The sequence below is a fragment of the Podarcis gaigeae genome (genome assembly GCF_964106915.1).
Source record: "Podarcis gaigeae genome assembly, chromosome: 3".
Classification (NCBI taxonomy): domain Eukaryota; kingdom Metazoa; phylum Chordata; class Lepidosauria; order Squamata; family Lacertidae; genus Podarcis; species Podarcis gaigeae.
The window spans coordinates 69,099,748-69,117,867 of NC_139680.1; the positions used below are offsets into that span (position 1 = coordinate 69,099,748).

An 18,120-nucleotide genomic window follows, 5' to 3' on the forward strand; every position below is an offset into this window, starting at 1 on the left:
ATGACACTTTTTGAATTGCTGTTGTTGCTGTGCGTGAAACTAGATTCTAGTACATTGGCTTCAACTTGGCTTCATCTGAAGTGGTTCTCACCACGTTAGAAATGCATAATGAAAAAAATGGTGTGGGTCCCAAAATACTGTACGTGTTAGAGCCGAAGCTGGGTTTCAGGTCTGAAAAGGTTGAAGGCTACTGATCCTTTGCAGGTAGGTCAGAGTTTGATGATGAAGAAGAAAACGAATAGCTTGTTTTTCATTATTTTACAATATCCATAGGCATATGTAATAAATTAATACAGTGGAACGTCGGTTTTAGAATGTAATCTGTTCCAAATGACCGTACAACTTCCAAAATGTTCAAAAACCAAGGATCAATGGGCGGTTGGCAAAACCGATTGAAAAAATGAAGAAATGTGCCTCAAAAGCCGTTTGACTTCCAAGGTGCATTCGAAAACGGAAGCAATTACTTCCGGGGTTTTGGCATTTGGGTTCCAAATTGTTCCGCTTCTGAGACACTCAAAAACCGAGGTTCCACTGTACAGCAATATTTTTAAAAATCAAATAAACCAGAACTATGCACTGAGAGGAATCCAAAGTACTGGTTGGTCCTGGGTACCTGAAGATTTGCCTATCTTCTCCAGGTACCCTTGCTGAGTGGAGTATGGCAGGTGCTTTCTTAAGGAAGGGCATTTCTAGGAAGAATATTCCACACTTGGTGCTCCATCACCAAGAAGGATAGCATCCCTGTCACCACATGCCAGGACTATAACTCAGTGGCTATGAGGCTAATAAATAAAGGGCACAGGCATGTACAGAACACCTATGCCTTCCCAGTGAGGAAGCTCTGTGTTTAATACAACAGTATTCATTAGTTTTTGCATTATATGATTCTTAGTAATGGTGATGGATGATTAATAAATGTAGATTATATCTTGATTTTTTAAAATTTCATTTCATTTACATTCCTAAGAAGTGGGGTATGGGTCGATGACAACTTTATATGCTCAACAAGGGGTCATTGAATGCAGAAGCTTGTGAAACCCTGATGTAGACGATGCTGAGCTTTTTGGGCCAATGACTTAACTCAGCATAAGTCAACTTTCTACGTTCCTAACCTCTAGAAGGGCAAAGACACTCAGAACAGGGTTATGAAGACCCTAAAGTATGGGCAGGTTCCTGAGAGGAAAGAGGAAATATACATCAATAGGAAAGGAGCATGTCTATAAGACACACACAGCAAGGATGATCCTAGTGTGAGACCACCAAATGTCGCCCTCCCAGGGTTTGCATAACCACTTCTAACCCCATGGATTTTCTGTCATATTTCCATTGGCACTAGAAGCAACACAATGGAATTTTTGGTTATTATAGCAAGTTAGTCCTTTTCTTTGGGGATATAAGAATAGGCAGGGGATTAGCTTTTCAGATAGTTGAGGGTGGCATGATAGGACCACTATAGCATACTTCTACACATTCATTTCATAAAGAATCATATATTTTGTATTTTTACTGGGTTGTTGTTGTTTTTTGCAGCACATGCCATAAGCATTGTCTCCTCTATCATACCACCTTCAGCTCTCTGAAAAATGCCTTGTCTTAGTAATAGCCTGGAGGCCTAGCACTCGGAATGGTAATTGTCTTAGGTTTTTCTAGGCAATGCAGCATTTAACCTAGTTAGAAGCCGAAAGGAATATTGCCAAGGGAAATAATCCAAGTTTTGGTGGCATTTTCCCTGCCTGAGCCAGTCAGTTAGGAAGGTCATGTGGTTTGAAGCCTTCAGGGGATGCTGTTCTTTTGGCAAGACTTGCATTTGGATAAGAAGCAAACGAAGTGGCCAAATCGATGCTGGTAATTAGAGAATGCCAGTGGTTTTTTCTTGTTGGGGTGGGAAGTGTGTGTGTGTCTGCAAGAGCAGGATCCAGCAAGACTTGTTTTAATAGCACCCAGTGACCTGAACTCACAGTATCCAGGTCTCTGTTGAATATGCAGCAGAAGGTGGTTCCTGCACTGCTACTCTGACTCCTCCCTCAATTCTCTGACCTATCACCTGGAGTTGCAAATCGAGTTCCTTGATGCATGTCAGGTGATAGATTTTCTGCAGCCTCCCCCTATTGGATCAGAGGGCCATTTATCATAGCACCCCCAATGTTCTATTCATATAAAAAACACAATATAAATTAAACAGTTCTCCAAGCAATATGTGCTTTGAGTAATTAGGGTTGGGGTTTTTTTTAACTATTGACATTTTGGTTATGGTACAATAATAAAATGAGCAGATCATCTGGCCCATTGCCTTTGTACCATTCACAGGGTTTCATACGGCTAGTAGTATACGCAATTGTCGTGACAACACAGTGGAAACTCTTGTTTCCATTGTCATTTTCATCGAGTGTTTCCTTGTGGGTGGGGAATTCTGCACACTGCTTAATCTTCTCTTGCCCTGTGTGAGGTAGAATCTTTATCAGAGTGGTAGAAGGAACCAGTATCATATTCTGCCCCAGCTGAAGTGTTTCTGATGCTTGGTGTTTGATTGGATAAATGAACCTGTGATTCTTGTCAATTATGTGCACCCATTTACATCAGCACAACACGGGGTTCACCTGCCTTGTGTTAGTTCCAATTGTTAAAATTCATGTTCTGAGGAAATCTGGCTTCTCCAGTGTGGTTGTTGTGGTTGGCTTTAGCTTGTACCTTTTGTGTTTCTGGTTATCTGTGAATCATTCTTCTGCACTGAGCATGTGTTTACAGCTACAGTTGAAGTATTTCTCCACTTCAGGATAACAAGTTACATGCTGTAGTGTATTTTCTGATGTTTTTTTTTTTAAGCACCTTTGTAATTTTGACAGCAGATTCAGCTCCATTGAAATTGACTGTTGTACAGGGAAGTAGTCATGTTGCAAAATTCCTAATCTTTGGTAAACTGGTGGTTTATTAAATGGATAGCTTGTAGTCCACTATTCAGAATCTCAGCCTGGACTGAGAAGTGTTTCAGTTAAACACGTTGTAAATTTAAACAGGGAAAACAGGTAGAGAAAAATGGGACTTTATTTCACCATCTGGTAGTGGGAAGTTCTACCGCATATAAAAAAGGTAAAGGTAAAGGACCCTTGACAGTTAAGTCCAGTCGCGAACGACTCTGGGGTTGCGGTGCTCATCTTGCTTTACTGGCTGAAGGAGCCAACGTTTGTCCGTAAACAGTTTTTACAGGTCATGTGGCCAGCATGACTAAGCCGCTTCTGGCGAAACCAGAGCAGCGCACGGAAACGCCATTTACCTTCCCGCCGGAGCAGTACCTATTTATCTACTTGCACTTTGACGTGCTTTTGAACTGCTAGGTTGGCAGGAGCTGGGACTGAGCAATGGGAGCTCACTCCGTTGCGGGGATTCGAACCGCTGACCTTCCAATTACCAAGCCCTAGGCCCAGTGGTTTAGACCACAGTGCCACCTGTGTCTCACTTTATCGCATATAAAACACATATAAATTGCTTTTTCTTTAGCAGTCTAGCTGAGTCCAAAGTCTGCCAAGTCTGTACACATGCCTTTGTCTCTCTCTGGTTACCTTTAGTATCTGATAGTCTATCCAGTTCCCCAGAACCTGGTATGAAGCAATTACTGCTACATTTTGGAAAGAAATGCATCCTGACCTTCCTTCAAGCCCAATGGCCCAGCCAGCTACAAATTCTGATCTGCACTATCGGATAGCTATAGGGTGCAGTACGATAGTTTCCTCATCAGAATTGTGGACTAAGATCTAGATAAGCTACCTTACTACAATGTAAATTGTGACATTTCCTTGTATGGTGAACCACAAGGGCCAATGCACTTTAGATACAATGTCAGACAGCGACTATCTGTTTGACATTTCCCTAACTTCATTATCATAAATGGATTTAGTGCCATTTTCATGGATGGTTGTGTTCTCTCTGCCCTTCTCTTTCTCTTCTTTAGGTATTACTTTAGAGTCCAAGCAAAGAATCCCTATGGTTACGGACCTATAAGCTCCTCAATCTCCTACATCACAGAATCAGGTATGCTTTCACAAATGTGAACATTTTACCTCCATGCTATGGAATTATGTTCTTGCTTTTAAAAACTTCCATTGATTTCAGAAAATCCCAGACTTTCACTAATTATATTTGTAAAGAACAAGACCTGACATTCTTGCAGTGTTCCTCCCTGCTGATGTTTTCCCAACTCTGCCTGAAGCTACAGGGCAGGTTGCCATAGTTGAAAATCTAAAAATACTCCATGAAATGTATAGAATAATATTGTTTAAGCCCCTTGAATATAACCAAGTGAGTAGAAAGAGTGCAGGAATCATTGTGATTTTTGGAATGAATGAAGGAAGACTAGGTTTTGATGGAAGAAAGTGGTTAAGGAACAGGGACCCAATATAGGACCCAATATACAGTATAGGCCCCAATAGTAGAGCGTAGGTGAAGAGAGAATTGAAGAAAAGCAAATTAGCCCCAAAGAAGACAACTGGAGGTGGGATGTATTGTAAACAACGTTGCATTTCAAGGTCATGTTGAGAGTTAACTAAATCTAGCACCAAAGTCAAATGAATTAAATCAGGGTCAGCCACCATGGTGCCTTCCAGTTGTTTTGGACTGTACTCCCATAATTCCTGACCACTCGAAATGCTGTCTGGGACTGATGGGCACCATGTTGGCTACCCCCAAATTAAACCATGCATGTGTTTGGAATTTCTGCCAAAGAATCAAAGCTCAAGAGTCAACCTTTATGGTAAATATGGGTCAGTCAGTACATTTGATGGTTGCCATTATACCACCTCTGTGCTAATCCCACAGACAGGAAGTGCTCACATTAGGTTGCTGGATGTGTGAACCAGCTCTATCTTTTGAAATAGAAAAGATGGAGACAGGGCAGATGGAGACAGGCTTGTTGGGCAGGCAATAAAGCAGAGAACAGGGACAAAGAAGACCCAGGAGCAAGATAATTTGGTGGTATGGGGGATCAGAACAGAAGGGAATCTCCCAGGATCATTCAAAAGCATGTGGCTAATTCATAGATTCCTCCTGATTGCATGCTGACAAATGGTCTAAGCATGCATAGAAAAGTAAAGCATGGTTTTCAGCAGGTGATAGAAGCAGTAGCTGGTACAATCCAGAGGTTCAGCATGAACCTTGCAGAATCAAGATGACATGTCAGGGTTCCAATCATCCTCTGCCAAATGGGAGGAAGTAGGTCATGGAGATTTTCCATTTCTAGTAGAGGAAGCCAACTCTTAACTAACATTTCTGACTAGTTCCTTGTGCAGGCCAATTGTCTTCAGAGCTGCCTGGTGTGAACTTGGATATCATTGCCCTGAGAATTAGGAGGTTAAATTAAAAAAAATAAAAAAGGATGTTGAGTGTGCCTTTGCTAAATTGGCGAGACACTTAAAATTAGTTTTTTAATTGTGAGCAGCTGAGCAGCTGGAGGTAATTGTCTGGAAGGAATATGGGAAACAATTTTCCATTTCAGTTTTTTACTCTTTTGGTTGAAGCTTGTTCCCGTTTCATAATGACAATATTTCTTTGACAAGGCTTTTTAAAGAGGTTTTTTTCTTTTAAAGCATAGTTAAATATTTTATTTCTTTTATTTTTGCTGAGATGGTTGCTCAAAGGCTAGCCAGCACAGTTAAACATCAAAATACAATGTGTTGATCCCTTAACAAACTCAGGATAATCACTGGCCATTACTGCCACAGACTTGGGCCCTCCAATAAGTTGTTTTTTATTCCCATTCACCCCCTAAACCTGATTCTAGAGTTCTTGCTATAGAAGTTATAGGCACTTTTAGCTATCAAAATGGTATTCTTGAAAGTTAAAAAAGTCAAAATCAAGTAAAGCGTTTTATATAATGGATTTATAGGAGGGCTGTAACATTTAAACGATTAATAGTTCAGTCCTGTACTTGTCTACTTAGAAGAAGCTCCTATTGAGTTCAGTGGGACTTACCCCCAGGTAGGTGGATTGCTGCCTTAATCAGGTAGAATTTTAAAAAATAAATACTAAAAGATGTTGCTGATTAACTAGGCAGTATGTTTTTAAAGCGCATAATTTTTAATACAAGTAGGTATAGAAACTGAAGGTGGCAAGCACACCCTTAAAAACGATGTCCCTCCTTTTCTCTTACATTGGAGGGAATGTCTGTTCTTAGATACAGTGGTACCTTGGGTTACATACGCTTCAGGTTACATACACTTCAGGTTACAGACTCCGCTAACCCAGAAATAGTGCTTCAGGTTAAGAACTTTGCTTCAGGATGAGAACAGAAATCGGGCTCCGGCGGCGCGGCGGCAGCAGGAGGCCCCATTAGCTAAAGTGGTGCATCAGGTTAAGAACAGTTTCAGGTTAAGAACGGACCTCTGGAACGAATTAAGTACTTAACCTGAGGTACCACTGTAGTGTCCACTGCAACACATGTATGCAGCATCCAAAAGCAATGCTTCTTGCTTCAGAATCACTGATTTTGCTCATGCAGACTTAATAGAGCAATTACCGTATTTTTCTGTGTATAAGACAATATTTCCCCCCAAAATTTTTAAGTTTAGAATTGGAGGTCATCTTATACAGGGAATGTTGCAATTAAATATATAAATAAATACATGCTGCCATCCATATTCTCCCCCTCCCCCCCAGCCTCCCCTCACTATTGGCCTCACGACAAACCCTGGTCTGGTACTCCCCCCCAGCAGCCCCCACTCTGGACATTGTCCCTTCCACCTGGTTCCCTCAGCCGCCCCCTGGCTACCCAGACCCCCCATTCCCCAAGCGCACTCACTCAGGCAGCTCTGGCAGTCGCAGCTCCTCGATCAGCATTTGCATCTGCCGGCGCTTGTGGAGTAAGTACGGTACATACCGTAAATACTGAGATGAAAGTGCAACACACAGTCTGGAGAGTTGGAGCTGCAGCTACAGTGGAGTTGCACTGAGCTGACAGGAGCAGCCACCATTACACAGCTTGCCTCACTGTTTGATGTTTAAATATACAGTACTAAATATACCAGTGCTTTGAATATTTAATAAAACATCAGAGTTGTTCTGTTTGGTGTTTAAAATATTTATTTCTTAATTTTGGGCTCAAAAAAATAGGGGTTGTCTTATACATGGGGGCATCTTATACACGGAAAAATACGGTAACTGATTAATGGACTAGAATTCTTACAATGAACAGTCTTGAGAGTTGTGAAATTGGGCAACAGCCAGGTTAGTGTTTTGTTAGTAAGTAAGGAATGTGTTGCATTACTTTTAAAAGTTTGTCGCAGGAAGGGATGAAAGCATTCCGCTTAGTCCTAAGAATAATTTTGTCTTGCTGAAAAGCAGTAGCTAATCACACCACATATGTGGGGGGATGTCTGTGTGTTACAGGGCAGCATGATCTAGCTGTGCTATGCCACCTGCTGAATCTGGCAGGCTTGCCCCACCACTGCCATCTGCAGATTTGGAAAGGGCTTTATGCAGATGCCAATCTATGCGCAAGAGCTCCTCCCTGCAAGGGGAGAAGGAACCCTGATGTCTATCCAATCTAGTGCTCACAACACATGGCTAGCAACCAGGAGTGATGGCAAAAAGCAAGCACATTTGCACATTCTTTCACTTTTTCATGAGAGTAGAGTTTTCTGAATGGTTAATTTGGAGCACCACTTTTCCCTGTTCCATATTGTAATTGTGTTTCTCTTCATTGATCCCTATTCAGCTCTTTACAGATTGCTATCGTTGCAAATGATGCAGGAGTTATTTGCCATCATCATTCCCTGTTGAAATGGTTGGCTTATTATTCAAATGGTTGGCTAGCTTGACATTTCATGGTTGCTAAGTTACTGCTCAACACAACATGGTTTTCTCTACCTTCCCCATGCCGTGCAATTGAAACATTGCCACATTTCAAAAAACAAATCCATAATAAACAAATATGCTAATTTCACTCACATAAATGAAAAAAGATGGTTATAAAGGCAAACATAATGTAAATACTTTTTGTAAAAAATAAGGAATATTGCAAACTCAACTATTTTTTTGTAGACTGACTTGCGTGGGAGTATTTTTGCTTTCAAAATAAACAGGAATAAGAAAATTAACTTTTGCAACCCACCATTTTTGATGTAGCATTTTGGTTTTTATTTTGGCTTCAGGGGATATAAATCTTCAGTGTAAGCCACTCATGCATTTTCTTGTTCCCTCTTTATAGATAATCCTCTACTTATTGTCAGACCACCGGGTAAGTCTCCTTGCTGTTTTCAGATATTATCTTGTCCTGAGTACTGCAAAAATTAAGGTTGTGACATTGGGCAGCTGACAGAGAAATTTAAAATTATTGACTTCCTTTGAAAGGGAGAGGGGGATATAAGTTTTACGAATAAACAAGAGTGCGGAAAACTGCCCTTTCACCTGATTCTGTTATCTGCTTCCTTTATGCTTTCTGGGGCAGTCAAGTTCTGGAGACAGGATACTGAGTTTTAAAGTTTGGATAGTGCATTGCTGTATGTCCATTTTTAACTGTCTTATATATCCATTTACATTTATTTATTTAGAACAGCCTTGCCTTTATGCACTGGCCTGGTAAGCACAAGTGACAAGGAATTGCATGTGGTTGGGTGGAGAAGGGACAGAGCTCTCTACAGGAGTGGTTTGCATACTAGGGCAGGACCACCCACCCAGTACTCAGATCTTTGCTGTCTACCTGGATCAGCCTGGGATGGGGTGGCGTGTCCTCTGAGCCCAGACATTGCTGCTGCCCCAGCTGGTCTAGGTAAGCAGCAACAGGGAGTGCAGATCCATCGAACCACACATGCCACTACCAGTGTCCTGTCTCTCCTCTGCACCCAGCATAGAAACCAGGGAGGTCGCTGGAGGTAGGAAGCTTCCTCTCTGACACCTTGCAATGATGTGCATTAGTAATAAGAGAAGTTCAGGGGGCTGCTGAAGATGATCTGGAGTTCTGTTCCCCTCCTCTGCCCGCTCCCGGCAGGCTACTAAAAGATTTTGCAGGCTAGTAACTTTCATGGGATATTTTCAAGGCTGATTAAAAACATATATACCCCACTTTTCACCACACAGTTTGAAGCATTTTGAAAGCTGCTAGATATCCAAAACATCTTTTTGCATAAAAATGGGAAACCTTTTTGAGCTTGAGGGACACCTTCCCTTCTGGGAAACCTTCCAAGAGCCACATGCCAGGGTGAGCAGGGCTGGAGGTGAAAGTGGGCAGAGGAACAAACGTAGTTTACCTTTGTAGACTAGGCTAGTTTCTACATACCCTCTTTCTCCTCTGCCCTGACAAGAAAGTGGCAGTCTCAGAGCTCAAGGACACAATCCAGCTAGGGAAAAATACTCAGGGTCTGAAGCAGGTCACTGAGGGGGTGTGGCCTGGAGAGAATAGGTGTTCCTAGGGCCACATAGATAGGTCTGGAGGGCCACATCCAGCCTCTGACGTTCCCCACACTATCTCTATCTTTTAAGGAACTTTAATGGGAAATGTGAACTAAGATATATTTACATGCAATTATCTGCTACTATTAAGGCTTAAAATTATTATTGGAATGATAATTTACCCCAGAGTTTTGTGCCTGATAACTCAGAGGTGCCAAATAACTCTTCCAAGCAGAACTGAACGTATAATGAAAACCACATGGCATGCTTCACAGCACCAACTATGGCAAAGGATAGCCAGTTTCACTGAGATTTGTTCATGGGGAGACACTATGCTGATGAATAGCAAGGGAATGTTGAGTGCTCTGATTCACATTCATTGTGTAGTTTTCTTTCCACGAACAGTTCATTGTTTTGTCCGCACTGAGAATATTCTGGCTGAAATGCTGGAAAGAATGGCACATGTGAAAAAACTTTTTGGGTACAAAAGAAGTCCCGTTAAACTCAAGTCAGTTGTACTGAAGCCCGTCTCAGCCAAACTCAATGAGACTACTCCTGCGTGTTATTCACAAATTTATGTGTGTTTACAGGATTATGGTGTGCTTCTTTTGGAGTCAAAAGAATCGATTAAAGAAAAGACCAAATGTTGCTTTGTCTTTTCTCCTTTTAAAAATGTGGTTCCCATCCCATGGAACAGTTGCCAACAATATAAGGGAGACAGAGCACAGGGGGAATGCCGTGAAAACAAGGAAATAACAACTTTCACATTGTAACCTTCCCTTGTCCCGTTCGTGGGTAGAGTAGCAGTTATTATAGAAGCAACATAGATTTTACTGTTTGATCTATTTACAGCTTGTAGCCGAGAATTCTTTTATGTGTTCAGTCTGTGCTGATATTTTTATAGTCTGATCCAACACTTAGGAAGTCTAAGTATTTAGTGCCTATTCACCGATCAAATGATTTACTGCAGGTGTGGGGGCTCTGGGCCAGGCACAGGACTCTACCCCCCACATGGACACTGCCCTATTTATTTCAGTCAATGGGGCAGCTCCCTACATAACCCTTTCGTATTTACAAAACTACAATTTACATCTGAAATGATCCGGTTGGCGCTCGGCTGCCTATGTTTACACATCAGAGCTCATGGGACTTTGAATCAGGACAACTGATGTCAGCTTGAATCTTTACAAATCCTCACAAGCTTATAGAGGTAGTGAACATTAACCCTTTTCAGGCACACCCCCCCCCCCCCCGTATGATAACATGAGAAGGAGGCAGGGGCACTTGGTAGCTCCACTCCCTCTGTTCATAGCTGCCAACTTTTCCCTTTTTAAAAGGTAAATTCCCTTATTCTGAATAGGATTCCTCGCAAGAAAAGGGAAAGTTGACAGCTATGCCTCTGTTGCGTTCTTGTTGCCCAGTCTCTGCACCTCTTTCTGTAAGGGCAGCTTCTGCAGCGGAGAGAACATGCTTTGCTTGTATGAGATTTCTTTGCATTATACAGTATTTATCCATTTATTTATTAGAATGATACACCGCCCTTTATCCGAATATCACAGGGTGGTTCACAACATAAAAATACAAAATGAGAACACAAAATACACAATGGAATGAAAATGAAAACAAACCAGTAGCCCCTCCTCCCAGAAATACATTTAAAAGGCCATTGGACCCAGCATGCTCCCCACAAGGTCCCCCTATAGCACATGAGAGGCACATGAACTGGGCAGCAAAGACATAAGAGAAGGGAGGCGGTCACAGAGCAGGCGAGGGTCAATCCTTGAATAGGGCCTTTGAATGCACACTGAAGTAGTTTTCTGATCCATGGTGCCCTGATTGTAGTTACTGCCTTACCAGCAGTGGCAGATGTTGTGGTGAGGTTGTGTCGCTCACTTGACCTCTGTTAGCATGCTAGGACAGGAAGGGATGTGGTGGCAAGCTGGCTAGCTCCAATGGCACAGTGGAGCCAGTCAGGCACTCCTGCTGGTAAGCTTCCACCATGCCACTACTGCACCCCTTCCAATCCCAGTGTGCTGCAGCAACTCAGCCAGGTGGCGGTCAGGTGAGCAATGCATTCCCACCATGCCAGCCACTCAGATCACTTTGAGACCTTTTGCTGTGGTGTAGACTATAGACAGCCACGGGAAAGGAACCAGGGACCCACTCCCTCATTTGGAAGCATCATCATAATACAAGGGTCGTGTGAGTTTGCCTTTTTAAATCCAAGTGCTTCTGTATAACTAGATAGTGGACTGGGCTGGCATTTACTTATTGCCGCCACATAGTTTGAAATGACTAACAACAGTTGCTGTTCAGAAAAGACCTACTTCGCTTTCTTGCTTTTGTGCAATCTGTTTTGATTTAATGTTAGCTTTAGGGGAGGGGGAACAAAACAGAATTTCAGTTCAAGAAAAAACCCCTCAAAAGTGCTTATGTTTCTAGTCTCATTTTAAAATATCAAGTTAACACCGAATAACAATGCACACCGAAGTCAGTAACCCTTTTATGATTTGTTGGCTTTAGCTCTCTTCATTTTCTTTTTCCTTTTAAAAGAAATACAGAACCACAAAAATAAAGTTGTGCTTAAATCATTGTTTTGACAAGAAATCATCTTTAAAATGTCCATTATTGCAACTATCCTAACAGGATCATTTTACAGCTGTCCTAGATTTCAAACACATTAAACTGTATTAAGATTATAATGTTAATATACTTTAAAAAGTTAAAAGCATTGGGTGGTAATGTTGGACACACCATTCTGTTAAGTACCAAGGAAACAAAGCACATCTCGATTTCACTAACACAATGACATGATGCTATATTACAATATATTATTACTTCATTCTAAGATATTGACAACTGCCCTGAAGGCTTGGTGGAGAATATGAGGTTTATGTCATTTGTGACTTGGGCTACAGTCCTAAACATATTTAATTATAAGTCAGCTCCATTAGATAAAATCAAGAGACTTCCAAGAAAATGTCTTTAGGAATGGATTCATATGTTGGTTATGAAGACTTTTTATGGCCTCTGAAAATAGAACATCAATTAAGATATGATGGTTAACATAAACAAGCTAAGAAACTTGATAACTGAACTTTTAAGTCTGTTACTTTAACTCTTTTCTTAGGTGGTGAACCAATCTGGATCCCATTCAGTTTTAAATATGACCCCACATATTCCGAATGCAGTGGCAAGCAATATGTGAAACGGACATGGTACAGAAAATTCGTAGGTGTTGTTCTTTGCAATTCATTGAGATACAAGATTTACCTCAGCGATGACCTAAGAGGTATGTATCTGGGTCAACAGAATTATGGCTGAGCCAAAATTCCATATTTAGTGCGAACATAGCTGCTGGTAAACCCCAATCCCCTAACATAACAAGAATCTATCCTTTCTTAGAAATTGGTAGGGAAATGCTGCCCCACTTTTGCAGGGGAGGGTGATTTTTAGGTTATTGGAGGAATTGAGTGTGGTAAAAAGAAGCTGTGCTTAAGACTTTCTCAAATGGGGTCTGGCATATAATCACATGAAGTGTGGCTGGCCATTCTTTCTCTGTGTGTGCTTACATTCGAGGAACTGTGGCTGATGATCTGAGGTCTTACTTAAAAGTGAAATCGTGTCTAGGCTTGTGGATGTTGTGACTTCTTCCCCCAGCCTGATTTAGAGCCTTCCATTTGCATCCTATGGAGCCTTAGCTGTAACCTAAAAGATATAAAGTACTGCCCAAGTTGGTTGATTGGGTGTTTCTACCCCAAAATCTCTGCCCTCAGGTTTACAATCCAAAAGACGTGACACAAGAGGAAAAGGGAGGAAGTGGTGGGGAAACAAGCTCAGGCACCAGTTTGCAAAGTTTAGACATATGTAGCATGAGAGAAAATACTAAAAATGCATATTTTGAGAGGGAAATGCGATTAAAATGCACATTTGAATGTGCTTCTTGTGCAGTTTTAAAATATTTATAGCAGAAATAAAAAGACTTATGAGGGAACACATGCAAAAATGACTGGGGCCAGAAATTCATAGATTCATCCAATCCTAGTTGAATTGCTAAAGCTCAGTTCAATTTTCTAAGTCAACTTCAGTATTGCTCCCCCTGCTCTGAAGTGTGTGCTTCCCTCTTCTGATGAGAATATGCTGCTACTTCATAATAATGTGCATTTGTCTTGGGAGACAAAGGAGGAGTGCTCCTTTGGGGGTGAAGTCAAGCTGTTGGACAATTGCAACGCCTGCTGTGGCTGTAGAGACTGGTATGGGAGAGACATGTTTTGTTGTAGCTGGGGCAAATGAAGATGCCCAGTTGTGTTGTTGCAGATACACCATGGCGTTTCTTTCTGCACTACTCCCAGCGGACATTCCTTCTCTGGTCACTGCATTCTTAATTACCCTTTTTAAATTACTCCTTCTTTTGTTCATTCTACCACTGTGCTGGTAGCTGCTTTAAGAGGCAAAGCTTTCCCATTGCATTAAGTGCAATTAGTTGATGTGCATTCTTAATTGTACATCAACTAATTGCACTTAATGCAATGAGAAGGGAGTCTTTGCCCCTGAAAGCAGCTACCAGCACAGTGGCAAAATGAACTCAAAAAAGGAGAAGACACGAGATCTTCAAGTGGGATTCTCAGCCAATAGCAGACATAAAAATCTGTTTTACTGACTTCAGGAATGTTGGCGAGGACCACTGGCTTCCTTTCATACTGTGCCAGTGGATTCTTTTACCATAACGCTCCTATTATTTCAGCTATATTCAAAAATAGCAAATAAGCCCACTTTCGAGACCTGCACCCTTCATTTCTAGATTAGCATTACTTCTGTCTGAGCCCTTCCTTGCCCTCTCATTAGACCGAAAATTCAACTATAATCTGTTGCTTAGGCAAACTATTTAAACCAGAGACATTCTAAAACCCTTAAATGTCTGGATGGGGGTGCCTAGATGAGGATGTATGGACTTTTGGACTGACATTTTAAAGCACTTCCTCACCTTTAATTTTTGAGTGCAGATAGAATTTTTGTCTTTGCTAAATTTAAACAGAGCTGGCCCCTAACTTGAAATTTAAACAGAGCTGGCCCTCTGCCAGCCTCAGTAGAGTCTGCTGATATTTCATCTTTACAACCCATAGATACTCAGGTTTGAGTAGCCTGGATAAGTTTATGGCTCCAATCTAAAAGAGCTCAACAGGGAACAACCCCCGTCCATTTTCAGATGTTTTCAGATGCCTCTTCTTGTGCATGACCCTCTGCCCTTGCTGAGTTGCAGCAGTTGCAAGCTCTAACCCCATGTGCAACTTTTTCAGATACGTTTTACAGCATCGGAGATAGCTGGGGAAGAGGTGAAGATCATTGCCAGTTTGTGGATTCACACTTGGATGGAAGAACAGGGCCACAGTCATATGTAGAAGCCCTGCCTCCAATTCAAGGTAAAAAAGAAAGCAAAATTGGTAGTATGGAGTACTGGAAATCTACACTACACAGCAGTGGTGGAATGGACTGTAGGCAGATTGCAGATTGCAGGTGCTCAGCATTTATGATTCTCAACAAACTCACATATTGCAGTTGCAAGCAAAACAATCATCACACAAATGCATTGAATTGATTCTGCGCTATAAATTGTCTGCTCACCTTTGATGGGTTTTGAGGCACAGGTTGTGAGAATGGTGGTGTTTTTATAACCCTTTTGTTCTGAGGGCAGAAAATGCAGGAGTCACATGATCATGCTGTGCTTTGCAATCTAAGCAAGGGCAGCTAATCCAGATGTGCCTGGTCGCTGGCTCTAAAAAGCAGAAATATGAGACACAAGGAAAGTATGGAACTGGCACAGTGATCAGATAGAACACCACATGTGTGGAAAACAATGTTGGGAAGTCTGCTAATACTTTAAACAGCCACTTTTTCTCTACAAATAGCATTTTTGATGTTGCTTTTACCCTGATACCTTTGACTTCTGTTTTGATTGTGACTGCTGATATTCCAGCCTCCCTCATTTTCCTTACTCCTCTATGGGAAACTAAAGTCCTTTCCTAGGTAAGCATATTTTGGGGGCCTTAATTATCCAAATTACCGAATTGTTCTGGGGCATCCTTACCCCTTGCCACAAAGAGATGCATCTGCTGTAGGGGAATCTCATTTTTCCAACACTCAAATTGCATGGACAAAAAGTTATTTTTTTCTCCTGCTAGCACACTCATAGCTATGCAGAATGCAGTTAGCATCATCACAAGTAACTGAACTCCTTCATGCCTGTCAAATTCAGTAAGCTACATGGCTGGATCTTCCCATGCCACTCTTGTTCTTGCTTTGTGAAGTATGAAGTACCAGTTTCTGTGCCACAACCCTGGGAGATGCAGGAAACCTGAAATATGGAGCAATATGTGCAGAACAAAGCTGGGTATTGGGTGTGAATGAATTGTAGGTCTAGAAACAGTACTGATTACCCAAGAGGAAGGGGACTCTTTCTGTTGGGCATCTAAGGTGCTTCTTGGAACAGTTACGTATCCTTTTCTATGCAACTGTTCCAAGAATGCCCAACAGAAAGTTGTGTGCCATGTGCAATAACACAATGGCAATCCAGTGAGGAAGAATATGGCATTTGAGGTGATTTCCCAGACAGCAGGATTAGAGCACACTTTACCATAACATTCCTATGTCATGAAATTCTACTCAATATTGATCCAGAGCAGAACTCCAACGTATAGTTAGCAGAGCAAAAACTTAAGCACGTTGCAGGATTCCCAAAAACAGACTAGAGGCAATTATATTTCATCCAGCAGAGCTTTACTGCTACTGAAGGCAAATGAGCATAATGGTCACAAATCCAATACATTCAGGTTTGGTACTGTCCATAAGAAATCCAGTTGCAGCAGACTTAACTTAAACTTACAATAACTTATAATAAGTCTAAACCTTAACACTATATATAGAACACCATACCAGAAGGAAAAGAGATAGAAAGAGAAAGTGAGACCCAGGATCCTTTTGGCCTCACTATTATAGTCAGCATGACCTTGACTGAAAGAGATAACAGAACCAGTTTAAGCCAGTGTACTCAGCTTCTCTGAAGGAATAACCCAAATACCATGAACCTTCAGCTTGTTTCTTTCAGACAGTGAAGCTTCCAGAACCCTCTTGAATTAATTAGAATAGGAAAGCTCTCTACACATCAGATAAATACTTTCTGCACTAAGAAATGCAAACTGACATGATGATGATGATGCTAAGATACTAAATGCCGTTATTTTGACTCCTACAGGTTATTATCGCCAGTATCGGCAAGAGCCTGTATCGTTTGGACGCATTGGATACATGACGCCTTACTACTATGTGGGCTGGTATGAGTGTGGTGTGCCTATTCCAGGGAAATGGTAACTGTGCCGAGGTCTTCCTGCAACGATTCAGCGCAGTCCAGCCAGCAGTGCCTTTTGAATGACTGTCATTGGAGGACTCTGAGCAGTTGGTTTGGCAAAGAGAGGGAAAAACGGAAACATGGAAAGGCTGGAACTAGTCAAGAGTCGACGAGAGACGCGGATGAAGCTCCATGTTGTGTAGACTTTTGTAAACCTAAGTCTATGGTGCTGCTTGATTACTCTGCTTTAGAGCGCAGACAGGAGTCCTGCCTTCCTTCTCCTTGCCTCTAAAAGGCATGGAGATGTATCTACAATGGGTGCTACCTGTGCTCACTGAAACCTCATATATTCGGCTAGCCACGAAAAATCGGAATGGTGATGTATCTTGCAAGGAACGACTTAAGCATGCTTTGCTTGCATTACGGAATGCTAACCACTTTCCACTGCTATTAACGGGATCCTCTGCTGCCTTCCACTGGCAGAGTCTTATGCTTCAGAATGTTGCTATGCAGCCATGCCGTGTTACTTAAATGCCCATGAGAACCCATCAATGTTACTCAAGACTTCTCCTGTGGGTTTGCACATTGCTGCACGATATACCGGGTCACTATGTAAATTCAACTTATAAAAAGCAGCCAACAACCACCAGTACTGTATGCTTGCAGAAGTATTTCTTAGAACTGAGGTTTTCTTGTTGATTTAGATGACTATGTGTATGGGAAGGTTTTATGTAAAAGGTGCTATTAATTAACAAGTCTTCTAAAAAAAAAATCTGTGAAAATATACTATGCACAATACATTAACCATGTAAAGAACCAGGCTTCTCTTCTTGTGAGTATTGTTGAACTGTAATGATGTTGATGTTTGTATAAAATAGAAGAATTCAGCACCGGACTCCGAGCAAGTGATGTTTCAATGGGGGTGATTTATTTGGTACATTTATCAGTGTGACTAATATCCCAATTTGGATGCAGCCCAGCAATATAACAGTGTGAGAGCCAGTGTGGTGTAGTGGTTAAGAGCGGTAGTCTTGTAATCTGGGGAACCGGGTTCGTGTCACCGCTCCTCCACATGCAGCTGTTGAGTGACCTTGGGCCAGTCACACTTCTCTGAAGTCTCTCAGCCCCACTCACCTCACAGAGTGTTTGTTGTGGGGGAGGAAGAGAAAGGAGAATGTTAGCCGCTTTGAGACTCCTTAAAGGGAGTGAAAGGCGGGATATCAAATCCAAACTCTTCTTCTTTGCAAATTAAAGCCATGCCCAATGGTCTTTAGAGCTTAAGAGGCAGCGTCACAAACGACTTAAGCTGAAATACAGAGAAAAGCTGGTCTTACTGGAACCAAATGTGATTTCAGGTGCAATTCCACATTTGCTCAGTTGTATCCAGTGGAAAGCTGCCATTG

General features: G+C 41.7%; 1 protein-coding gene across 1 annotated transcript in view; it reads left to right on the forward strand.

Moving 5' to 3' along the window:
* The window catches only part of FNDC1 (fibronectin type III domain containing 1), an 88,408-nt gene extending 70,796 nt beyond the window's left edge, over nucleotides 1-17,612 (forward strand). The window contains exons 15-19 of the mRNA XM_083732037.1: nucleotides 3,947-4,026; nucleotides 8,195-8,224; nucleotides 12,506-12,667; nucleotides 14,673-14,795; nucleotides 16,625-17,612. Coding sequence (XP_083588163.1) covers nucleotides 3,947-4,026; nucleotides 8,195-8,224; nucleotides 12,506-12,667; nucleotides 14,673-14,795; nucleotides 16,625-16,740 — 511 coding nt within the window. The 3' untranslated portion in view covers nucleotides 16,741-17,612. The remainder of the gene's footprint in view (nucleotides 1-3,946; nucleotides 4,027-8,194; nucleotides 8,225-12,505; nucleotides 12,668-14,672; nucleotides 14,796-16,624) is intronic.
* Nucleotides 17,613-18,120: the final 508 nt, after the last annotated feature.